Below are 24,955 nucleotides of genomic sequence, written 5' to 3'. Positions count from 1 at the left end.
CAGAAGACACAGAGACATACCCACATAAGTACAGTAACCTCATACTAGAAAAAGGTGCCAAAAACTTACAATGGAGAAAAGATAGCCTCTTCAACAAATGGTGCTGGCAAAACTGGAAATCCATATGCATTAAAATGAAACTAAACCCCTATCTCTCACCGTGTACAAGACTCAACTCAAAATGGATCAAGGATCTAGGAAGTAGGCCCGAGACCCTTCACCAAATAGAAAAAAAAGTAGGCCCCAATCTCCATCATGTCGGCTTAGGACTTGGATAGGCAGAATTAATATTATCAAATTGACTTCCTTAACAAGACCCCCATAGCACAAGAAATAAAAGCACTAATCAATAAATGGGATAGATTCACTAAAAAGTTTTTTCTCAGTACAGGAAACAATCAATAATGTGAAAAGAGAGCCTACAGAGTGGGAGAAAATCTTTTCCACGCACACTTCAGACAGAGCACTCATCTCCAAAGTTTATAAAGAACTTAAAAAACTTTATGCCCAAAATACAAAGAACCCAATCAATAAATGGCTAAGGAAATGCGCAGACACTTCACAGAAGAAGATATACAGGTGATCAACAAATATATGAAAAAGTGCTCACCATCCCTAGTAATTAGAGAAATGCAAATTAAAACCACCCTAAGATTTCATCTAACTCCAATTAGAATGGCTATTACCAAGAACAGAAGCAATCATAAGTGTTGGTGTGGATGTGGGGGAAAAGGCACACTCATACACTGCTGGTAGAGTTGCAAATTGGTGCAGCCACTCTGGAAAGCAGTATGGAGATTCCTCAGAAAACTTGGAATGGACCCACCATTTGACCTAGCTATCCCACTCCTCAGTTTATACTAAAAGGACTTAAAATCAGCACACTACAGTGATGTCGCCACATCAATGTTCATAGCTGTTGAATTCACAATAGCTAGATTGTGCAACCAACCTAGATGCCCTTCAACAGATGAGTGGATAAAGAAACTGTGGTATATACACACAATGGAGTATTACTCAGCCATAAAGAATAAAATTATGGCATTTGCTGGTAAATGGATGAAGGTGGAAAATATCATGCTAAGGCCAAGCCCCAAAAACTAAAGGCCAAATGTTTTCTCTGATAAGTGCATGACAATATACAATGATGGGGGGTGGCGGGGAGAAGAGAAGAATGAAGGAACTTTGGATGGTATAGAGGAAAGAGGGTAGGAGGGGGGGTGGGAATGGAAAAACAGTAGAATGAAACAGTATTACCCTGTATATATGTATGATTACATGATGGCGTGAATATACGTTGCGTACAACCATAGAAATGAAAAGTTGTACCCCATTTGTGTAGAAAGAATCAAAATGTGTCTGTAAAAATAAAAAATATTTTAATTTAAAAAAATGGATGGGGAATGTGGCTCAGTGGTTAAGTGCTCCTGGGTTCAATCCCCTGTACCCAAAAAAAAAAAAAAGCAAGAGTAATACCAATTTGCCTAAAAATGTGAAATACCCAGACAGGAAAATAAAACTCTGTCTACTGAAAGAATTTATTTTCCTCCTTCACCATGACACGGAACACATTTAGTCTAATCTACCAGTATCAAGGATTTCTGGAAATTACACTGCAGTTACTATAACTCTTTCCATTAGGAAATTCTTTTGAAGTTGTGTGTAGTGGTGCCCACCTGTAATCTCACTGACTCAGGAGGCTGAGGCAGGAGGATCATGAGTTCAAAGCCAGCCTGAGCAACTAGCAAGGCCCTAAGCAACTAAGCGAGACCATGTCTCTAAATGAAATACAAAAAAGGGCTGGGGATGTGGCTCAGTGATTCAGTGACCCTTAGTTTAATCCCTGGACGTTCTTTAAAGTTTCTTACCTTAACATGTAAGCATTAGGTAAAGTGCAGTGGAAGCCAGATGCCTATTTGGAAGCCAGCATTCCAAAATGGCAGGTACTTGTTTGGTTGCTTTTACTGGTGGGGGGACTGAACCAAGTGGTACTCTGCTACTGAGTCACATTCCCAGCCCTTTTTATTATTTTGAGACAGGGTCTCCCTAAGTTGCCCAGGCTGCCCTGGAACTTGCAATTCTCCCACCTCAGCCTTCTGAGTCACTGGGAACCACAGGTATACACCACCATGCCCAGCTGCAGGCATCTAGTAACAGGCATTCTTCCAAATATCAATAAAAATTAATAGTCCATCTTCAATAAGCATCTGCACATGCTAATTTGATGTTCTATAAAATTACTTAATTTACTGGAAAATCTGAGTTTCTTTAGATGTATTTTAGCTATCAATATAAGTTTTAATTTGAGTCAAAGCAAAAACATGTAAATGTTTTCTCTTCAGAGCTTAATATTTTTTTCTAAAGACTGTAATAAATCTTTTTACTAGATTCCCTTTTGTATTGTTCAAAGTTTGAGCCATGTGGAGAAACACTACTTTTCAACATAATTAAAATAAAACCAGCAGTGTAAAAGAAAACTCAGCCAATATCTCAAATAAAACCAACCCCATTACCACCACACCCTCCCACGCACATTCCCAGCACGCACATAGGAAGGAAGACACAAGCATTCCCTCAAGACTTGTTACATGTGTGATTTTCATATTGTACACTTTCGATCAATTCAGCACACTGGTAAGTGCCAGTCTAAGTGAGTCCGGAGTCTCTGTAATTATCACCCTCAAGGACTACACAAGAAATACCTCTTGCCAGGTATTTCTACCATAACTAAGGTTCAGATTGTTTCTGGACTCTAAACTAACTGAGCATGTGGAAGGGAAGCAAGTGCTGAGCTTGGTGCCCTTTATAGCCCTGTCCACAGTCTCTTTTTGTTAAGTTGGATCGTAAACTGCAATAGTCCTTGACAGACAATTCTGAATCTTCCCAGGGGCAAGTAAGCTTTCTTAGACTTCCATTAAAGCATATGTCTGAATCAATATTCAAGTGTGCAATCTGAATTGATATCAAAAATCAAACACAGATCAAAAGCTAATTCAAACCTGGCACGGTGGCACACACCTATAACCCCAGTTCCTCAGAAGCTGAGGCAGGAGATCCAAGACAGCCTCAGCAACTTAACGAGCCACTGTGTCAAAAAAAAAAAAAAAAAAAAAAAAAAAAAGAAAGAAAGAAAGAAATAAAAAGGGCTATGGATGTAGCTAAGTGGTACAGCACTTGCCTAGTATGTGCAAGGCCCTGGGTTCGATCCTAGTAACAAAAACAAAAATAAAAACAAACAAAAAAAAGCAGCTTCCAAGCAACAGACATGGGAATTACATCATTTTTGTACCATGTAACATGTGTTACAGGCATCTTAATTTACATATTCTCTGGGTGGTAGGATTACAAGCAATCTTAGTTTTTCTTATTTTATGGGCATCATTTAGCTTATGGGGATCAAATCCAGGGCCTTTTGCATGCTGGGCAAAAGCTCTAACACAGACCCACACCCTAGTCCTAGTTTGTGTTTGTGTGTGTATGCATGCACCCATAAGCCCACAGTAATGGGGCTTAAGCCCAGGGGTGCTCTACCACTGAGCTACAAACTCAGCCCTTTTTATTTTTTATTTTGAGACAGGGGCTCATTTACTTGCCTAGGCTGCCTTGAACTTCAATCCTCCTGCCTCGGCCTCCCAAGTCTGGGGTTACAGGTGTAGCCACTGCACCTGGCCACAGAAAGGCATTTTTTAGACCCTAACCATGCTGCGATAACCAAAGCCCAAAAAGGAACTTCAACTGCCTCTTGGCAATTCTGTGAACACCCAGGCCCAGAGCTATACACATCTGCTGGCTCTCAGACGTTCATACACACCACTTCAACTCACAGCCCAGTTCACACACACCCACTCAAGTCCAAAGTCAGGGTAGAGACTGGAAAGAACACTGAAGCAATGAAAGGCACAGTCCAACGTCCATAGGAACTGCCAACTGCCCGCTGGCAGGGATGCAGGAATGGAAAGCAGGAGACCTAGGTGGATACTCCTTCAGCCCACTCCTACAAGCATTGAGGAGGACGGGCAAGGCCCACTGAGGTTACTGAAGGGTGCTCAGTGCTCAGTGGCTGTTTTCTGGGAAGGATCAGTGGCTGCTAAAATGAAAAAGCTTAAGTGATGATAAAAATAAAATGTGCAGACAGTCTTTAGGGTATAACTAATTACTTTCAGAAGGCAGAGAGAAAGGAACCAACCCCTTCCCACATACAGACGCACATTAGGACCTTCACTGTATGACATGCTGATGGCCACTAGAAAGGCATCAGCCCCCTCAATGTAAGGGCTCCTGTCAATGAGGACTTGAACTTCACACCCACTCCCCAGGCACATCTGACTATAAATCCTGGCTTCAACATACAACCATAGCACTCCCCTGTGGCCCTTTCCTCCTTCCATCTGCTGATCTCCATAACCTAATGCTGGGTGGTGTTATGCCACACCTGATCCACCAGCAGACATAAGGAGACCCAAACACTCTTACGCTGCTCAGAAAGAGAGACATGGCAGCTGTCTGTATTATAAATGGGAGTCACTCCTATTAAAGATTCAGATAACCCACTTAAATTATTTACAATGCTGTCTTCATAAACAGGCTACACAGAGACACTGGACATGCTGCCTCTGAAAATTAGACAAAACTCAAGATAATTGAGTTGCTACCATCAAAGATGGTAATGTGATTGGCCTAGGAGTCTCATGCACTCAGTATTTTGAAATCTCAAGGTAGAAAGTACATAAACTTGTGGTCTTTACTATTATCTGGCTTATCTGAACTGTCCCTAGGAATTTGGAAAAATGAATCTATAAAAAGAGAAACCTTATTTTATACAGATATATACTGAAGTATTTATGGATGAAATTACATGATGTCAGGAACCTGCTTCAAAAATACAGGGGAGGGGGGCTGGGGTTGTGGCTCAGTGGTAGAGTGCTTACCTAGCATGTGTGAAGCCCTGGGTTCAATTCTCAACACCACATATAAATAAATGAATAAAATAAAGGTCTATCAACATCTAAAAATTAAAAAAAAAAAAAAAAAAAACAGGGGAGCTGCCAAGAGCAGTGGTGCATACCTGTAATCTCAGTGACTCAGGAGGCTGAGGTAGGAGAATCATGAGTTCAAAGCCAGTCTCAGCAAATTAGCGAGGCCCTAAGCAACTCAGAGAGACCCTGTCTCTAAATAAAACACAACAAAGGACTGGGGATGCAGCTCAGTGGTTAAGCACCCCTGGGTTCAATACCCAGTACCAAAAACAGAAACAAAAAATAGGGTAGAGGCCAGGTAAAGCAGCACATCTTTCCTCCCAGTGACTCAGGAGACTGAGCCAGGAGGATGGCAAGTTCAAGGACAGACTCAGAAATTTAGCAAGTCCCTGTCTCAAAATAAAAATAAAAATGATTGGGGATGTAGCTTGGTGATAAAATGCTCCTGGGTTCACAATCAACAAATGGGCTAAGGATATGAACTGACGCTTCACAGAAGAAGATCTACAAGCAATCAACAAACATATGAAAAGATGGTCAACATCTTTAGTAATAAGAGAAATGCAAATCAAAACTACACTAAGATTCCATCTCACCCCAATTAGAATGGCGATTATCAAGAATACAAGCAACAGTAGGTGTTGGAGAGGATGTGGGGAAAAAGGTACACTCATACATTGCTGGTGGGGCTGCAAATTAGTGCAGCCACTCTGGAAAGCAGTGTGGAGATTCTTTAGAAAACTTGGAATGGACCCACCATTTGACCCAGCTATCCCACTCCTCGGCCTATACCCAAAGGACTTAAAATCAGCGTACTACAGAGATACAGCCACATCAATGTTCATAGCTGCTCAATTCACAATAGCCAGATTGTGGAACCAACCTAGATGTCCTTCAATTGATGAATGGATAAAGAAACTGTGGTATGTATGTATATATATATATATACACACACACACACACACACACACACATACACAATGGAATATTACTCAGCTATAAAAAATAATAAAATTATGGCATTTGCAGGCAAATGGATGAAATTGAAGAATATCATGCTAAGTGAGATAAGCCAATCTCAAAAAACCAAAGCACAAATGATCTCGCTGATAAGCGGATGATGACACATAATGGGGGGTGGGGGGGGGACAAGAATGGAGGAAGGAGGGACTGTATAGAGGGAAAAGAGGGGTGAGAGGGGTGGGGGGAAGGAAAAAATAACAAAATGAATCAAACATCATTACCCTGTGTAAATGTATAATTACGCAAATGGTATGCTGTTACTCCATGTACAAACAGAAACAACATGTATCCCATTTGTTTACAATAAAAAAATAAATTAAATTAAATTTTTTAAAAAATGCCCCTGGGTTCAATCCACCAGAATAGAAAAAAGGGAGAGGGAAGAGTATACAGATAAAGTCAGACTACTGAAACTGGAGACTAAGCGATGGCTTGGAAGCTCACTAAACATTTTCTCGACTTTACCACGTGTTTCATTTTTTAAAGTTTTTAAGTAAACTGGGTGTGGTGGTGCATGCCTGTAGTCCCAGTGATTCAGGAGGCTGAGGCAGGAGGATGGCAAGTTCAAGGCCAGCCTCAGCAATTAAGACTCTCAGTAACTTAGTGAGACTCTGTCTCAAAATTAAAAAAAAAAAAAAAAAGACATAGCTCAGTGGTAAAGTACCCCTGGGTCCAGCCCAGGCACCAAAATAAATAATAAATAAATAAAACCTAAGACATTCATTATGAGGGGGAATGCTCCCACTTTTCTCTAAACTAGTCCACTATCAACAATATTTCTGGTCTTTGCTCCTCTATAATGTCTTCTGACTTGGAACTGAAAAAAAAGCAAGCCTAGGTGATAATAAAGGCTACTAAACCATACACAGGAACAAAAAACAACCTTTCATTACACTGTACATTATCTGCTCCAAAACAGTAACTAAGGCAGCTCAGAGGAATGGAGAGCTTCTCTCTACCACCCTGAAAGCTCATTCGATTCTGGACACCTAAATCAGCCTGCACTGCTTCTTCCAAGCAGCTGGAGAAGAGACAGAAGAAGCAAAGATCCCCTCCAAATCCCCACACCAACCAAGTCCTGAGCCATGCACTCACCCCCCCCTTCAAATTCCACCAAGAACCATCAAGCAAAGAATTCTGACCCATTTCTACTTTGTGATTACAAGCTCAGCCCCAAATAGAAATCCAAAATTTATCCCACCATGACTGGTTGGGAAAATTATGACAAAACATGTTTTTAAAGAGAATTATGGAAGTCAGTAAGATGAAACTTGGTAGGACATATTCTGTGCCACCCCACCTAAAAAGTCAGCTATGGGTGAAGAGCAATAGACCTAGTTCCTTCCCTCCTCTAGCACTATCTGGGTCTTTGGGAGAGCTACATAACCTTCTGGGCTTCCAGCTTCTGAGCTGTAAAGTGGGGATGAATCCTGCTTGCCCAGTTCCCACCTCCTAGAACCATGGCATCTATCCAGTGAAAACACAAATGAGTAGTCGGGTAAAGAAAAGCAGATGTGGTGCTGGCCTGACACCTCTGACTATGTTAAGGAAGCAAGAGGAAGTTTGGGGAAAGACACATCACCAGGGGTAAGAAAGAAAGGCCTTAAAAATACGTGCACGAGGGCTGGGATTGTGGCTCAGTGATAGAGCACTTGCCTGGCATGTGTGAGGCACTGGGTTCAATTCTCGGCACCACATAAATAAATAAAGATATTGTGTCCCTGTACAACAACAACAAAAAAAAATTAAAAAAAAAAAACAAACACCTGCACCAGCAACCACAATCCAGCTACCCACACAGAAAGTCACCAGGGACACATCTCTGCCAACTAGACCGACCCAACAATATATTGCAGCCCAGAGCTATGAAGGTGAGCACCAGGCTGACCTCCATACTGATGTGCAGGAGGGTGCAGGTCTCAATGGGTACTGTCAGTTCTGGGGGAAGGGGGATATATGGGTCCCTTGAGAGGTTTTTTATTTATTTATGTATCTATTTATTTATTTTGGTGCCAAGGATTGAACCCAGGGGCGCTTAACCATGGAGCCACATCCCCAGCCCTTTCTAATATTTTATTAGAGACAGGGTCTCTCTAAGTTGCTGAGGCTGAGTTTAAACTCCCGATCCTCCTGCCTTGGGCTCCTGAGTCCCTGGGAGTACAGGCGTGCACCACCAAGCCCGTCCCCTTATGCGTTCTTAATGTTACTGTTGACACCCTCGGCAGCAGTGTGTCAATTTTTACCTCTTGAAGACTCCCGGCTCAAACACGCATATGTTCTTGAACACCCACTTAACAAATGCTTGCATGTGTGAGAAACGAATAACATGAAAACGAGCAGATCGACGCTTCGGGGATTTCCTGCACTGAAGCAAATCTTTAAAAGCGAACACGGTATCCTACTTGATGTCTCAGAGTCATAAGAGCACAACAGCCTGCTGTCACCTCCACCTGAACTCCAGCAAGTGCTGCGGGAGACAGGAAGGGCTGCGTCTTGAGACCAGTGTCCCCAGCAGCCGCAGCGAAGTGCGTGGGGCCCTGTGCGGGACCCTGCGTGAGCCGGGCATCCGCCGCCCGGTTGTGCCGTCTCCCTCTCGCGAAGGTGGACCAGGCCCGGTGCAGTCCTGCTATACTGGGCTTCCCTCCTGCCCTTGCTCACCGAGGCACAGAAGCCAATATGTTTTGATCCTTCAGTGAGCGCTGTCTCCCAGACTAGAAAAGACGAAATCTAGAAGGACCAGTGCCAAGCAAGCACGGCAGCGGCGGCGCCCTACACGGGCGGCTCAGGGTCTGGGCCAGCTAGGGCGCACCCCGCAGGCGCGGGTCCCGATCCCGGGAGCACAGCCTGAGGGAAACCGCGGAAGCCGGCCGGATACCTGCTCTGCTCCGTAGACTGTGGCGAACTGGACGAAATCCTCGATGCGGACGAAGCCGTCCCCGTCCCCGTCCAGGGCGTCAAACACCGCGCGGAGGCGCGCGTCGTCCTCCGGGCCGGCGGCGGATTCGCCGGGCGGCAGCGGCGCGGGGCTGGGGTCGGCGGACGGGCCGGGCCGCGCCGGCGGCCGCTCGCCCACCGCGCGCGCGAGCGCGGGGCCCGGGCTGCGCCGGGAGAGCACGCAGGGCGCGCGGTCCCCCGGCTCCGTGGCCCCGCGCGCCGGCTCGCCGCGGCCCGGCGGTGAGGCCGGCCGGCCCGGCTCCATGCTCCGGCCGGGCCGAGCTAGGCGTGCGGCGGGCGCGGGCGGCAGACAAAGGCGCTCAGGGCGCGGCGGCGGGCGCGGGCATCCCCGCGGCGGCGCGGGCGGGCGCGCGCGGGGCACCCGGGCTGCTCGGGCTGGCGCTCGGGCCCTGCTCCGCCCTCGCCCATCCTGCCCGCGCCTTAGCGGCCCACGGCGCGGCGGCGCGGCGGACGCGGAGCCATGGCGGCGGCGCGGCCGGAGGGCGGAGGGCGGAGGGCTGGCGGCGGGCGGCCGCGGGGCCGACGGCCGAGCGGAGGCGAGAAGACCCGGCGTGAGATGCTGAGGTACCGGAGTGACGCCGCGCGGCCCCGCCCAAGCGCCTGACGTCATCACGCTGCGCCCGTCGGCCCCACCCCGCCAGCGGGCTATAATTGCCCTGGCGCGGGCGGGGCGGGCATGAGTCTTCGCGGGTTGTGGAAGTGGCTTTCGTCCTCGTCTGCAGTCCGGGTTAGTGCGGGCGTCTGACTGAAGCGCGGGGTCACTGCACGTGGTGATCCCAGAGAACCAGGAGAGGTGCGCACGCCCAGCTCCCAGGTAGGTGCGGGGAGCGCTGCGCCGCAGCCGCGCAGCAGAGGTCGAGTTGCTGCAGAGGTCGCGCGGGAGGCAGGCTGGGCACCTTCCCGAGTGTGTGGGCCCCACAAATGAGCCACCTGACTCGCATCCCCGCACGCGTGGCAACACGCTGAGGCTCTCGATTGAAGTCTGTTCACGGAATTTGTATTTCGGGGGGGAGTACTCGGAGTCGCTTTACCACTGCGCCACATCACCAGCTCTTTTATTTTATTTTGTTTTTGTGGTGCTGGGTGGGGATTGAACCCAGGGCCTTGTGCTTGCGAGGCAAGCACTCTACCAACTGAGCTATATCCCCCCCCCCCTTTTTTTTTTTATTTTGAAACAGGATCTCGCTAAGTTGCTTAGGGCCTTACTGAGTTGCTGAGGCTGGCCTGAAACTTGTGATCCCCCGGAGCTTTTGGGATTACAGGCGTGAGGAGCTGATCTCTTCGGCCAGCCTCCCAAGCTCTTGGGTGTCGGCGGCCTCTGTCCCTAGTGTCACTGTCATCGATGGAACTGGGTCATGGGCACTGGGCAGCAGGAAAGGCAGTGACAGTGGCAGAGTGGTGAGCTGCCCCCGGGGCGAGGAGCTAAATTTAACCCTCGTCGCAAGCGAGTATGAGCGGTATTTTTCAGACGTGACCACCAGCTCCAGGTGTGGTTTCCTAAGCAGCTTTGCCTGAACCTGCTTTCAGGTGTACATCCAGGAGCTTGTTAATTAACTGAGTTATCTCCCATAGCAAAATTTCCAACATGTAGCGCCAGATTTTGTGAGTCTGGCTTTCAGAAAAGAAAGGTGAGACTCAGAAAGTCAAGGGTGGAATGTTTTCTCTCATATTCCGAAGCTAAAGGGAAAAAAAACAAAAATAAAAAAGGGGGTCTCAAAAATAGAAGGGAGATTAGTACAGTAGAAGCCCACCAAGGGGGAAGGAGGAAGGGAAGGAAAGAAGAATCAGGGAATGAAACAGAACAAATTATTCTAGGTGTATGTATGAATATAACTCAATGCATTTCAATTTTAAATGCATAGATAAAAGACCAGTATAGTGGAATAAGGGTAACAGATGGAGGAAGAGAGAGGAGGTAGTACTGGGGATTGAAATGAAGAAAACTGTTATATGCCCTTATGAAAATGTCAAAATGAATCTCACTATATTATATAACTATAATGTTCTAATTTAAAAAAAAAAAAAGGTAAGGAGGTGTTCCCTTCTCAAATCTTGTTGTCATTTTCTTGTAACTACTGTATCCATTCATGAAGAAGATACTGCATTCAAAGAAAAAAAAATCATCTCCACTCTCTCCCTTGAGATTGTCCCCCTTCCCCTTTTCTATTTCTTCTAATAAACTCATGCCTGTAACTCTGGGGTGGGGGGGAGCAACATAAAAAATGAAAATCAAAAAAATTCAAAATTCAACATATTAGTTTTGGAGAATAAAAATTCATTAAAATATAAAAATTTTTAATTAAAAAACATTAAAATCAACACTGGAAAGCTCAGTCAGCTGTTCAGACCTGTCATGTCTCCTTCCAGTCTGTTAAGTTACTTAGAACCTTGCTAAGTTGTCCAGGCTGGCCTGGAACTTGTGACCCTCTTGCCTCAGCCTCCCAAGTCACTGAAATTACAGTGTCTCACCACCATGCACAGCTCCCCACCTATTTCCATTGCCTCCTTTATCAGCCAATTTGAGGGCAGGGGGGATTGACCCAGGGCTTCACATGTTAGGCTGGTGCCCTGTCACTGAGCTGCACCCCAGCCCACCACTAAGACTTAAAGATAGTTTGAATAGGAGTTGGGAGGAAGGGGTCACAGTGCAGTGGCCCCCGAGGCCCAGGCCTGAAGGCAGGGAGCAGGCTTTTGGTGGTGCATCTGAAAAAGCCTTATCCCAAGGGTCTGTTTCCACATGCGCCTCCCCCACCCAGCCGGCACCAAGGGCCACACAGGGCTGGATACCTGCACTCTGAGGGAGCCCTACATCTTGGAGCTTGCAGTTCAGGATGGAGGTGGCCAGGATAGATAGAGGGCTTGACTGAGTGGACACGGTATCCTGGGAGGCTGCAACACTGAGGGGCTGAACTCTGCCTAAGTTTTGCTGTCTCCTGTTGGGTTATTTAAAAAAATGTAACTTTAGCTGTCCCTACTTCCCTTTGTTCTTTGGCGGTGGGAAAGCCACCATAGATGAAGTCTGTCCCTCAGGCCAGCCCCTACCCCTTACCTCTGTCAAGGGGCTATGAATCTGTCACACTCAGGTGTTAAGAGCTGGTAACCATTTGTTCTATTTTCTCTTCCTCTGATTTTCTTCAATCCCCAGTAATTTTGCATTTAAAGCCAAATACTGTATTTTGAAAATGGACCCTGGACCCTCACAGTGAATCAACAAACATTCATAGGGAAGACAATTCAGGAATAACAAGAAAGGAACATGGATTCACACAGTATCATGGATGAATCTCAAAACATCAATGTTCAAGAAAATGAACCAAACAAGGGTACACTCTGCACAATTCCAGTACTATAAAATTCTAGAAAATGCAAACTTGCTGCCAGGACCCAGGAGGCTGAGGCAGGAGGATCACAAGTTCTAGGTCAGCCTGGGCAACTTAGAGAGACCCTATCTCAAAATTTTAAAAAAATAATAAAAATAATGGGGGAACAGGGGTAAGGGAGGGGGGATGAGAATGGGAAAGACAGTAGAATGAATCGGACATAACTTTGCTATGTTCATATATGAATACACAACCAGTGTAACGCCACATCATGTCCAACCACAAGAATGCAAAGTTATATTCCACGTATATATGATATGTCAAAATACATTCTACTGTCATGTGTAACTGAAAAGAACAAATAAAAAGGAAAAAAAGGGGGGCTGGGGGTGTAGCATAGTGGTACAGCACCCCTGGGTTCAATCTCCAGTGCTGTGGGGTGGAGAGAAGGAAAGACCTATAGGACCAGAAAGCAGATCAGAGGTCACCTGGTGATGGGGGAGGGCAGAAGTGAAAGAAAGACATGACTGGCAGGCAAAGGCTGGACAGGTGATATGCATGCTCATCACTTTGACTATGAGGTTCCAGGGGCACAGACAGCTGTCACAACTCGTCCAAAAATGCACTCTGCGCATATGCAGTCTATCATGTCCATCATAAAACTGTAAGCAAACACTGCCTGCCACGTCCCTTTTAATATTGTGTATTCACCAAGCAAACTGAGCAAGAAGTCAATTTTAGGTCTAGATTACACTCCCCACTGGCCTCCATTATGTGTTTACTGATTTTTTTTTTATGTATATTTTTAGTTGTTGTGAACCTTTATTTTATTTATTTATGTGCAGTGCTGAGAGTCCATCCCAGTGCCTCACACATGAAAGGCAAGAACTCTACCACTGAGCCACAACCCCAGCCCTTGTTTACTGATATTTTATTCAGTGGGAAGGAATTTTTTTTCTCACCTTGAAAATCGGTAAAGTACACTTCTCAGAGTAAAAATAGAGCATGAGTTTCTAAGGCACAGTTTAATTCCTTCTGAGTCAGCCCGAGGTTTTGCAGATTTTCTTATTTTAACATCTCAGTTGAAGTTGCTGGCACTGGCTTCCTATCTCCTGTGATGACAAAGCACCTCCAGCCATAGCCTGGAACTTGTCAAGAGCCCACATGGCACCTACCGTGCCTCCCACATGGTGTGTGGCTATGGGAGGCTCCTGGCCCAAGTCTTTTCCTTAGCAGCTCACAACTTTTGCCCTAGGTCAAGGAATGCCTGGTTCAAGTCATTGCCCACTTCATTATACACATCTCATGAGATGCTAGGAAGTTAAAAGTAATTCTTTATATCTCTGACACGTGTTTCTCATTCTTTCTTTGGCACCATCTCCCATCTCCCCACTGCTTTCCAATTTATCCATGTTACCTGGCACCAGAAAAGGGGCCCAAGACCCATGCAGTCACATGGGACACATAGGGATGCTTATCAGCATGCTTGGATGACATCAGTCTGTAGTGACCTGAGCTAGTGTAGGTCGGGACCCAAAGTGGAGGATCTAGGAGCCCAATTTTCTAGAAGCAGTATTCTCCAAGCCCAGGTTGTGGGGGAGTTGACACATTCATCAAATGAGTTTACTGAGAGAGCCGACACATGATCCAAACAGAGCAAACCATCTTTCCCAAGAGTTTGGATGTCAACTGGCAGAAGGAGCAGCCTGTGCAACTTGGTGACTGGGGCTGGGATGCCCAAGGGACAAGAGAAGGAAGGAAGGGCTACGGGATGGAGCTTACTGGTGAGCTCCTGCCTAGCCTGCACAAGGCCCTGTGTTTGATTCTAGCACAGAAAGAGAGCAGAAGGAAGGTAGGTAGGTTTGTTTCATTTCTGGGCTCCATAGCTCTGGGTCCCAGATTCTTCACTAATTTCTGGTGCACTGCATTGCCCTGCCTTGGAGCCTGTGAGAGACCCAGAGTGCTCTCCAGACATTCCCTTCTTGGATCTAAAGGGCCGGAGGGGTCTGCCACATGCCTTCAAGAGTACTGTCTGGGGGCTGGGGAAATAGCTCAGCTGGTAGAGTGCTTGCCTCGTAAGCACAAGGCCCTGAGTTTGATCCCTACTACCGTGAAAAAATAAAGAAGAGTACTGTCTGAGGACTGGGGAGATAGCTCAGTTGGTAGAGGGCTTGCCTTGTAAGCACAAGGCCCTGGGTTTGATCCCCAGCACCAAAAAGAAAAGTACTGTCTGATGTGTCCCTAAGGGAGACTCTGGGGCCTGCACACCAGCCCAGACCTAAGGCCAGCACAGGAAGTTCTAATCTAAGCCCACTTGCCCTGCTTCTCCCCAGCTGCAGTAGGCTCAGGCCTCAGTACAGAGCCAGGCACATATAAGATGCTGCTGGCTGCCTGAAGGAAGAGGCTTGACTGCTGTCAGGCAGCTATTGTCTGTCTCATAGGATAAAGGATGAAATGATGTGGAGGTCAGAGAAACACTTGCTAGCCTCAAATGTCACAACTGACAAGGTTCTCTGGGATCCATCATCTCACTCTCCCCGCCTCAGTCAGTGAGCCCACATGGACACAGGCAGAAAGAAGACAGAGAACCACTGGAGACATCAGCTTCTCCCAGGAGTCACTTAATGCTTTCATTTTATTTATTTTGGTACTGGGGATTGAATCCAGGGGGATGTTGCTCGGTGTTAGAGTTGCTGAGGCTGGCCTAGAATTTATGACTCTCCTGTCTCAAGAGGCTAGGGTCACAGGCATGGCCACTATACGCAGCTCAGCTCATGTTCTTCTGGGTCCCAGGCACTTGGCTCACTTGGTGGGTGGACAAATGTCCAAGTTAGAAAGGCATCCTCATCTGTCTGCCATTGCCCCAAGGGGATGGCCAGCTTTAGCAGGTGTCACAGTGCTCAGGCTAGGAAGGGAGGAGGAGAAGGGGACAGACAGTAGATCCTAGCATCTGGGAAAACCTCCCAGCAAGAGGAAAGTGTGGGGAGTAGGTGCTGGTCCCAGGGTTTGTAGTACACACAGGCCAGAGCTGGCTTGCTCCAGGTTACCATGGCAACAGAAGTCATTGGTGGAACTCCCCAAATCATCATCATTTATTCTGGGCAGTTTCAAGATTCTCTTTGCTTTATGAAACATGAGTATACCCATATGCTTGCTGCAGCCTATGAATCATGGCGATAGCTGGGAAATAACCTGCACAACTCTTGACAGGGTGGGTAAAGAAGCTGGGATTTGCTTGCTTGTTGATTCAACAGATACAGCACACAGTGCCTTTCATCACATGCACTTTCTTCCTGAACCGTTGTTGAGGACATGCTGGTTTCCATCTCGGACCTGGGTGTTGTTTTTATGTATAGTTTTCAAAGGATCAAATTTTGTTTGCCCAGAGTCTCACACATATGTGGCAAACACTACCATTGAACCACGCATCCAGCCCCAGAGGATGAGTTAAACAGCTTCAGCTATTGCAGGGGGAAGCTTAGCATTGTCAGGGCCTGTCAGTCAGCTTCCACAGCCAAGGATACAGAAAATTCTCTGCCCAGTGCTCACATAGATGGAATTATCCCTCTTGGGCTAGGGTATGAATCAGCAGTAGAGCCCTTGCCCAGCATGCACCAACCCGCCCCAGCACCACAAAAGGAATAAAAGTTACCCATCCTTTCAAAGAACCTGGCATCTTTTCTGTCTTTAAGATAACCATAAGACCAGGTGCAGTGGTGCATGCCTGTAATCCCAGCAACTCAGGAGACTGAGGCAGGATAATCACAAGTTCAAAGCCAGCCTCAGCAACTTAGCGAGGCCTTGTTTAAAAATAAAAAGAGCTGAGGATGTGACTCAGTGGTTAAGTAACCCTGGGTTAAACTATGGTACCAAAAAAAGATAATAAAAAATAAAAAAGCCTGGGGGCATGGCTCAATGCTTATCTAGGTCAGTTCCTATAGCCAAACTGCCTTCAACATGCAGGCAATGGGGGACTGACTCCACTGTAGTAAGAGGCCCAGCCCTGAGGCCCACTTCCTGGTTCTTCTCTTCTCCTGGAGGGGACTTCTTTTCTAACCAGACCCATTGCTGGGCAATGTTCCCATCTTAACTGCCTTCAAGGGCAACAGAGCCTGATGGCCATGACTGGCAGACTATCCCCCAAAGGATAGGGAAAGGACAGCAGGCCCCAAGCTGTAGCCAGAGAGCTCTGCATTCCAGAGGGCTTGTGACTGCCTCTGCTTCTCACTCTCCATACTTCCATAGTAACTGTCTTTAACTGTTTTCTTTTTTTCCCAATAGCATCATGCAGACCCTGCTTCTGGTCTCACTAGAGGATGCAATGGCACCACACTCTGGCCCCCAAACTTTTAACCAGCAGGTGCAGCCCACTGTAGAAGCTGAGCCCCCAGCAGGCAGTACTCCAGCAGGCCAGCCATCCCCTGCAAAGGCTGAGGACAGATAAAGGCACCTCCTCTCAGGGAGATTATCTGGGTGATGGCCTGAAGCCACAGTACTTCAAGCATCATACTTTGGTGGTGGAAAGAATTTTCCAGGGCAAGGCAACTCCCTGGGACTTGCTGCCTGCTCTGCCCACTGGGTCTTGTTCCTATATTGGGATTGCATGACCACCCACACGGTTGCCCCTCTAGGCTACCAGGCAGGCCCACACTGGGAGAGTAGCCTTCACCTAGGACTGGGGTAGAGGCAGCTCACTCCTGCCTCTGAATGGTTTGAAGATAAGCAGGGCACCTCCCCAGATCACACTGGGCTTTCTGGCTCATTCCAAGGCAGCATGGCTCAGATGGGGCCTCACCCAGGGCTATACCCAATTCATGCTGGGCCCCATGCCCTGCAGAGGGAAGTCACAGACACCAGCATCCCACCCACCTTGCTGTGAGTCAGGGACTACACAGTTTATGTCGTGGCCACAGAGAGAAGCTGGAAGGAAAGGTCCCTACTGAAGCTACTGTTAGGTAGGCCAGGATAGGACGAGGAGCTGAGAGTCCTGAAGTGTCACTAGCACCAGTGGCCTGCACAGAGGGGCTAGTGTCACAAAGGCACTTTGACTATCAGAGACACCCAGGAACCTAGTGTAGACACAAGTCCCAGATGCAGTCCACAGATAGGCTCCAGGTGCAGCCCCCTTTTATCAAGGCCCCACAGAGGCCACATCTGGACCTTTGGGGAGACTGAACAAGGCTGGACATCATGTGCACCTCGAAAAGACTGGGAGGGTGAGGGATAAGGATCTCCGCTACAGTGGCAGCACAGAGCTGCTGCTGGCAGGCAGGTATGCACAGCCATAACAGCCTCTCTTGGGCAGGTCTCCCACTTTACAGATTAGGAACAGCATGTTGAAATCAAGTCTCTCTAAAGCCAGTGGACAATTGTAAATTCAGTACTGTGTTTGCCAAACAGGACAGGCAGGAATGAAACTACATCAGACATCTCCTTCCTGGGACTGAAGCCTGAGTACGTCTGGGGTTAGAAGTGGAGGTGAACTGGGAGGCCAGGGAAGAGGGGAACCAGTGGGCTGAAGTGCCCTTCCACAAGGGCAGCCACAGGGCTGAAGTCTGGGCTGAAAGTGGGGTAGCTCTGCTACTTGCCCTCTCCTATGTGCAGAATGGCCAGGAGAGAAAGGGCTGCAGGAGTGTCCAGGCCAAGAAGAGGAGGAGGAAAAAAAAAGATGGGAAACATCCTTTTCTCTGAATTACAGGGTGAATGGTTCTTTTTAATGGTCTTTCTTTTCCTTATAAAGTCTTCTACAAAGCCAATGTATAGGTATTTTCATAGCAAAAAGATTATTTTTAAAGATACTACGTTTCCTGGCAAAACTCTAGGAACTGTGCTCAGACCCCTGTGCGAGAGGTTGCAGGCTGGGCTGGCTGGCTGGCCACTCCTGCCCAGGATACAGGCTGTGGGAAGGCAGAGTGCAGGTACAGCTCAGTCCCCAGAAAGAGCTGTACTGCCAGACCCAATGCTCTTGGTTCTGCTGCCGGTGGCAAGAGTGTGCCAGAGACAGCTCCCTGGAAGTATTCCCTCTTTCTGGATACAATACTTTCTATCAAAAGTCGTATTGCTCCAGCAGAGGCTGAGGTCAATGAGGAAGATCAAGTGGCTTTGTACTACTCCTGCACAGCTGGGGGCAAGTCAGTCTGGGGCATTAGCAGGTGGCCCACTCTGCAATTCCATGGCTCTGCCTTGCAGGGTGTGGCCAGGAACATCCACGGACACAGGTAAACCCCAGAAGCAGGAGCAGCACCTCACCTAGAGCTTAGCAGAGGAGGATTCAAAGTCTGCCAGCTGCTTGGTGTCATTAGGGGATGTCAGCCAGGCCCCACCATCTACAACCAGCATGGTCCCCGTCACAAAGGAAGCCAGAGGGCTGGCCAGGTACAGCACACTGTGGGCAACCTCCGTCTTGTTTCCCAGCCTCTGCAGGGGGCTTGCAAGGGCTTTCTTGCTCACTCTGGCCTGGGAGCCACCTGGAGGGCAGCAGGGGGAGGCTGCAGTGAGCCCCAGGACCAGAGTCCTCTACCCTCCCCAGCCAGCTCTGCTCCTGAACCACATCTGAAAATGATGGATGGAGCTAGTGTCGCCAGGGTTCCAGCAGCATCTGTGGGTGCTCAATACCCTGGATTGCCCCACGGGAGGCCTGTGTTCCCTGGAAGCCTTACCCAGTCTCCGTAAGCCCTCTGTGCCACTGATTGGGCCTGGGGCAAGGCTGTTGATGCGAATGTTCTGGGCACCCCACTCCACAGCCAAGTGCCGTGTCATCGCATCTGCATGAAAGATGCAGATTTAGGGCAGGTCTGAGGAAGCAGGGGCTGCTGCTCTGCTTCCTTGAGTGACTCATATGTCTGAATGTGGGCTCAGGGCCTGTACTACCCACCACTGGACTCAGGTTCACCCAAAGACTACACCCTCCAGGATGGTCAGGAGAGGACCTCCTGGGAACCCAAGTTGGAAGACCAGAAGGGGTTCCCATACCCACGGCCGCCTTGGCAGAGCCTGCGTGCATCTGGAGCACCTGCCCCCGGAGATTCAGGGTAGCAGTGATGTTCACAATCACCCCTCCATGGTCCTATAACACAGGAGAGGGTGGTAAGTGGGCAGCTGGCAGAGGGGAGGGCCTGCCTGGGAGGACACGCACCCGGAAGAACTTGTCATAGAGCACACGAGACACATTGAAGGTGCCAATGGTGTCGATGTCAACCACAGTCCTGAAAGCATTGAAGGACAGAGCACTGGCGGGACACAGGAAGTTTCCAGCCGCACCTGCAGAGGAGACAGCAGATAATGCTGAAGTCTAGGGAAGAGAGGATGCCAGGAGGTCAGAGGCCCAAAGGGAGGGTGCACAGTGAGCCTGACACCCGATGGGCAGAAAGCAATGCTGGACAGGGTAGGAGACCAAGCAAGTTCCTGAAAGGCAAGAGTAAGGCAGGATGGTATGTTATCCTCCAAGAAGCTTGGGACCTGTGAACATGACCTTATTTGAAAATAGGGTGCTTTGCTTTTTTGTTGTTGTTGTTTGTTTGTTTGTTTTGCGGTGCTGGGAATCGAACCCAGGGCCTTGTGCTTGCAAGGCAAGCACTCTACCGACTGAGCTATCTCCCCAGCCCCTTGTTTTTGTACTAGAGATTGAACCCAGAGTGTTCAACCATTAAACTACCTCCCCAGCCATTTCTTTTATTCTGAGGCAAGTAAATTGCCCAGGCTGACCTCCAACATGTAAGCCTCCTGCCTCAGCCCCCTGAGTTGCTGGGATTACAGCAATGTGCCACTGTGCCTGGTAGAAGCAGGGTCATTGCAGATGCTGTCAAGTTGAGGTCATGCTGAATTAGGGTGAGCCCTAAATTCCATGATAGTGTCCTTAGGAGAGGATGTAAAGACCACACAGAGGGGAGGCTGTTTAAGGACAGAGGCAGAGGTTAGCCATGTAGCCCCACTCCAGCAACACCAAGGCCTGCCCCACACTCTGCACGAAGATAAAACCCCAGAGCAGATTCTCTCCTGGAGCATGGCTCTGCTATCACCTTGACTGCATCTTCTGGCTTCCAGAACTGAGAGCATTTCTTTTCTTTTTTTTTTTTAGAGCATTTCTTTTGTTTTAAGCTACCCTGTTTGTAGTACTCTGTGGAAACCAATATAGGAGATGTTTTTAAAGGGAATTTCAGCAGAGTGAGCCTTAATGTAAACTAGACTATTAATGATATTGTATTGTGGGTGTGGTGGCCATGCCTATAATCCAGCAACTCAGGAAGTTGAGGCAGGAGGATCACAAATTGGAGGCCAGTCTCAGCAACTTAATGATACTCTTGCAAAATAAAAAGGGCTGGAGCCAGGTGCAATGGTGCATGCCTGTAATCCCAGAAGCTCAGGAGAGTGAGGCAGGAGAGAATCTCAAGTTCATAGCGAGTCTCAGCAACTTAACAAGGTCCTAAGCAACTTCTCTCAAAATAAAAAATAGGGGCTGGGGAGATAGCTCAGTCAGCAGAGTGCTTGCCTTGCAAGCACAAGGCCTGGGTTCGATCCCCACCATCGCAAAAAAAAAAAAAAAAAAAAAAAAGAAGAAGAAAAATAAAAAATAAAACAGGGCTGGGGATGTGGCTCAATGGTTAAACTCCCCTGGGTTCAATCCCCAGTTTAAAAAAAAAAAAAAAAAAATACAAAAAAGGGTTGGAAATGTAGATTAGTGGTAGAGCACTCCTGGGTTCAAACCAGTAACATTAAAAAAAATCAATATTGTTCATCAGTTGCAACAAATAGAAGATTTAATAATACGAGAAATATGTGGAGTGGATTTCTGTGTATAAATGCTTAATTATTCTGTTAAAAAAAAAAAAAAAAACTGTACCTAAACAGTGGAGTCTACTACTTTGTGTGTGTTGCTGGCATTGAAGTCTTGCACACTTCACTCTAATATTGAGTTGTTCCCCAAGCCCTGTTACTTTTTTCTAACTGGAAATTTCAGGACAAAAGGCACCCCTGACTTGTGATTCAGTCATGTTCATAGGGAATCCTCCTGCGCTGAGACTGAACTAACCTACCACCTGGAAAGAACAGAGACAAGCCTGGAGCCTGTGTCTTGCAGGTGTGTGGGTTAGAGCTGTACCTGGTGCAGGTACTGAGGCTCTCTGCAGCCATTCCTATCCCTCCACCAGAGCTCAGGGGCCTCCCAACCACCATACTATAACCATCAGAAGCCTCAAGCCTCCCTCAGCACCACAGCACTGTCCAACGCACCATTAATAAGGATATCAATTTTGCCAAACTCCTTCAGTGCCTGGTCCACAGCGGCCATGATGGCTGGGGGAGCTCGGACATCCATAGATAAAGGTATGCACCGTCTGCCAGTAGCAGCAATCAACTTCTTGGCAGCCTAGAGCCAGACAGGAAGAGAGGTGGGCAACAGCCCCACAGCCCCGGCCTCAAGAAGGACCTTCAGAACCTGATGCAGATGATGACTCTGCTGCTCCCACTCTAGGAAGACACCACCTGCAAGTGGCCACCTCCTGGGCACTGCTGAGAAATGGGTAAGACATCCACACTCTCCACTGCCTTTCACCTTTCCCACCCTGTCCCTCTGGGTCACCCTCCATGCCATCATTGCTGATCAATGGCAGCCCAGCTGATTTCCAATCCCTACTCGAGTCCAGAGTTTCCTCCCAGGTTAAGGACCTAGTCAGTGGGATGCCAACCTTCATTACCCTGGTGAGCCCAGAGAATTCTCCTGGGCCAAATCACCTTCTAACATGAGGATCCCCACAGGACAAATAATCAGATTTTTAAAGTCAAAGGTGTCTCTGGGAGTCCACTTCTACTGAGGCTTCATATTTGAGAGGGGAGCAAGGTTTGGTATTGGCATCCCCTGGGCCTCAGGACCTTCCCAGCCCAGGTTCAGGGCCCCCAGAGCCACCTGTAGACAGGCCACAGGAGAGGGGCTCTCACCATGCAAACTCTCAGTAGGCTCCTGCTGGCGATGACCGTGTGGCAGCCATGCCTGTAAAACCAGATGGCACGTAGTACCAGTGGGCTCCCCTGGCTCTCAGGCAGTACAGCTGGCAGAGGGCGTGGGAGCCCAAGCAGGGCTGAGCAGCCTGGAGGGACCTCAGATAGGTGTATGGTTGCCCTTCCCACATGGGCCAGCCTCTGGGGTATCCCAGCCACATGGGTATGTGGGACACGGTGGAACAGCAGAGATGAGCCCCTGCACAGCCCTGCATGCCCCACCCTCCTTCCTGGAAGCCGAAGGGAAGGACAAAGTCCGTTCTCAGGCAGGGTGCTCCCCTGGTCCACTTGCTGACAGCTCCACCATCTGCACCTGTAGGCAGGTTCCATGGGAGACAGGAACTCTGGGCATGGGTGGCCATGCCCCACATGAGGCCACCAGCCCTGAAGATGAGTCCACCTGGAGTGGATGCAGTAGATCCAGTGGGACTCACCTCCTGGTATGAAGAGCAAGGGGCCAGGGGAAACTGAAGAGGTGTCCTCATCCCCCCATCAGCCTAACTTTGAGCCTCTGTGGTGTGGGGTGACTGATCCCAGCCTGAGGCCACAGAATCTGTGTCCCAAGAGGCACTCTGTTCAGCACAGCAAAAGGATCTGAGGCAGCCCACTGTGATCTCCAGCTCTTCAAAGCCTCAGGAGGCTCTGAAGCCACAGCCATACAATCTCCTTATCTATAAGAGACCCCCAAGTCCTGCCCTTTCTGGAAGCACTCCACCCCTCCCCAAGATTCAGGCAGGAGTTAATAAAGGACAGCACAAAGGAACCCAGAACAGTACTCACCGCATGAAAATCTCAGCAATCCGGAACCCAATTCCAGAGCCACCTCCCGTGATAAAGGCCACTTTGTCCCTGAAATGAGAAAAGGAGAATCTTTTAAAAGGACACTGTCGCTGAGCATGGCACTGCACACCTGTGATCCCAGCTACCTGGAGTCTGAAGCAGGAGAATCACAAGTTCTAGGTCAGCTCAGCAACTTAATAAGACCCTGTCTCAAAAAAAAAAGTGGGGGGCGGCTAGGGGTGCATCTCATTTGTAGAGCTCCCTTGGGTTCAGTCCCCAGTACCACAAAAAATAAGGCATACGGTGGCGCATGCCTGTCATCTTAGTGACTCTAAGATGAGTCTTAGAGGCTGAGGCACGAGGACAAGTTAAGGTTCTTAACGAGACCCTATCAAAAAAAAAAAAGTGCTGGGGATGTGTTAAAGCGCCCCTGGGTTCAATTTCCCCAGTACCGCATAAATAAATACTGTTAACTAAAGGGGAGCAGGTGACCTGTGGAGGACTTTGATCCCCTGAACAGGACCTTCCATCCTGTTGGACTTTGTAAGAAAATAAAACGCAATTTTTTAGGCTTTCTGGGTCTTTGGGGGTAAAAAATGATTTTAGAACTGGGGTATAACTTAATGATAGAATGCTTACCGATGGAGCACAAGGCCCTGCGTTCATCTCCAGCAGCAAAAAAAAAAAAAAAAAAACCACCACCCGCCACCACGATCCCCGTATCCCCCCCCCCGGCACCAAGCCTGCAACCCCCAGCCGACTTCTCCGCTAAGCTTGCGGGAGATCCCGGCTCGCGAGCGCGCCATCCGTCATGTCAGGCCGCCGGGCTCGCCACAACCCGCACCCACAGTCTGCAACCCGGCCATCTGTCCCGCGCGGCCGGGGCAGCCCCGCTTGGAGCTCACTGAAGCAGGTCCGGGCAGAAGAGGTGGCGGTACTCGGGAAGACACTCGTCCTCTCCCACGTCGGGCGGCGGCTGCGCCATGGCGCTCCGGGCGGGCTAGCTGGCAGGACAGCCGGACCCTCTGGGCTCTGAACAGCAGTTTTGGACCTTTGGGAGGACAGCACTCCGCCCTCCACCAGCCGAGACTGGAGTCCCGCGGGCCCGCCCCTCCCAGGACGTCCCACCACAGGCTCCTCCCCCGGACTTCCCGCTACCTGGGGCGAGCGACCCCCTGGGACTGGAAGTGGGCGGGGCCGCACGCCCCCCTGGCGCAGGCGCAGTGAGACGCGGCAGCTAGCTCCGCTAGTCCTTCCCACCGGTACTAGTATCCCACAGGATCCCAGCGACACTCCGGCTCCCGGACTAAGGCCAGTTCGTGGGGCGCGCGGACGGCCTCGCCTCGCTTACACGCTTTCCCAGTGGTGGATGACCCCAAGAGACTAGGGTCGAAAAGGCCCGAGCACGCCCGCAGTGTGCCTGGTGGAGAGCGGTCTCAGCACTGCACCCGTGCCCTCCCATAGCTGCTCAGGCAGAAGCCAATGCTGAGAATCCAGACCCTGAACCTCCATCGCCCCTGTCAAGAGGGGCAAGCGACGGCCGGGTCGGCCTCCCAGTGACAATAACCTGGACTGTAGAGAAGCGACCTCGGGACGCAGGGGCAAAATGCAAAATGTGAGCAGCTAGCGTCAACGTGAAGATAAGTGGGCGCGGGCGTTTGCTTTTAATCTCAGCAGCTCAGGAGGCAGAGGCGGAAGGATAGCCAGTTCGGCCAACCTCTGTAATTTAGAGAGACCCTGTCTCGAAATTTTAAAAAAGGCTGGAGATGTAGCTCAGTGGTTGAGCACTTGCTCAGCATGCATGAAGCTCTTGGGTGCAATTCGCAGTGCCAGAAAAAAAAAAAAAATGTATATATATATATATATATATATATATATATATATATATATATATATATAACTGCTGGG

At 48.8% G+C, this 24,955-nt stretch overlaps 2 protein-coding genes across 15 annotated transcripts in view; both read right to left on the bottom strand.

Annotated features, from left to right (window-relative positions):
* RAB11FIP3 (RAB11 family interacting protein 3) overlaps positions 1-9,532 on the bottom strand; it is an 87,359-nt gene extending 77,827 nt beyond the window's left edge. For 4 of the 6 annotated variants that reach the window (XR_013760784.1, XM_079121647.1, XM_079121650.1 and 1 more), the window contains exon 1: positions 8,875-9,529. Coding sequence is in view for 5 of the 6 variants with exons in the window: in XM_079121647.1 (XP_078977773.1) it covers positions 8,875-9,198 (324 nt within the window). In the remaining variant the exon portion in view is untranslated. Of the gene's footprint in view, positions 1-8,874 lie in introns of all 6 variants that reach the window. The other 2 variants (XM_079121653.1, XM_079121652.1) reach the window with 2 other exon arrangements.
* Positions 9,533-15,181: 5,649 nt separating this feature from the next.
* On the bottom strand, positions 15,182-24,857 carry DECR2 (2,4-dienoyl-CoA reductase 2). Of its 9 annotated transcripts, none has more exons than XM_079120147.1 (9): positions 23,953-24,152; positions 23,048-23,116; positions 22,208-22,580; positions 21,503-21,638; positions 19,410-19,534; positions 19,247-19,340; positions 18,934-19,038; positions 18,524-18,741; positions 15,182-15,607 (listed from the first exon to the last, which is right to left on the bottom strand). In XM_079120147.1, exons 1-8 carry the CDS (start codon positions 24,030-24,032, stop codon positions 18,524-18,526), a joined length of 1,200 nt encoding a protein of 399 aa, XP_078976273.1. In that variant the 5' UTR covers positions 24,033-24,152; the 3' UTR covers positions 15,182-15,607. The 9 variants fall into 9 exon arrangements, with proteins under 9 accessions (XP_078976273.1, XP_078976277.1, XP_078976276.1 ...); XM_079120150.1 differs by lacking the exon at positions 15,182-15,607 and adding an exon at positions 16,496-17,898; XM_079120148.1 differs by lacking the exon at positions 15,182-15,607 and adding an exon at positions 24,615-24,857 and having other exon boundaries at positions 17,914-18,741; positions 23,953-24,098.
* Positions 24,858-24,955: the final 98 nt, after the last annotated feature.

Source organism: Sciurus vulgaris (assembly GCF_902686455.1).
Source record: "Sciurus vulgaris genome assembly, chromosome: 18".
NCBI lineage: Eukaryota > Metazoa > Chordata > Mammalia > Rodentia > Sciuridae > Sciurus > Sciurus vulgaris.
The sequence above is the reverse complement of the archived record's forward strand: the minus strand, read 5'-3'. Positions and strand labels throughout refer to the sequence as shown.

What these genes read in the sequence shown, in the direction of transcription:
- DECR2 (XM_079120148.1), bottom strand. Translation starts at nt 24,032, where the DNA reads ATGGCGCAGCCGCCGCCCGACGTGGGAGAGGACGAGTGTCTTCCCGAG. An exon ending in AATTGATATCCTTATTAATG is followed by an intron (nt 19,535 to 21,502) that starts GTGCGTTGGACA and finishes TCTCCTCTGCAG; the next exon opens with GTGCGGCTGGAAACTTCCTG. An exon ending in AGAGGGCTTACGGAGACTGG is followed by an intron (nt 18,742 to 18,933) that starts GTAAGGCTTCCA and finishes GCTGCCCTCCAG; the next exon opens with GTGGCTCCCAGGCCAGAGTG.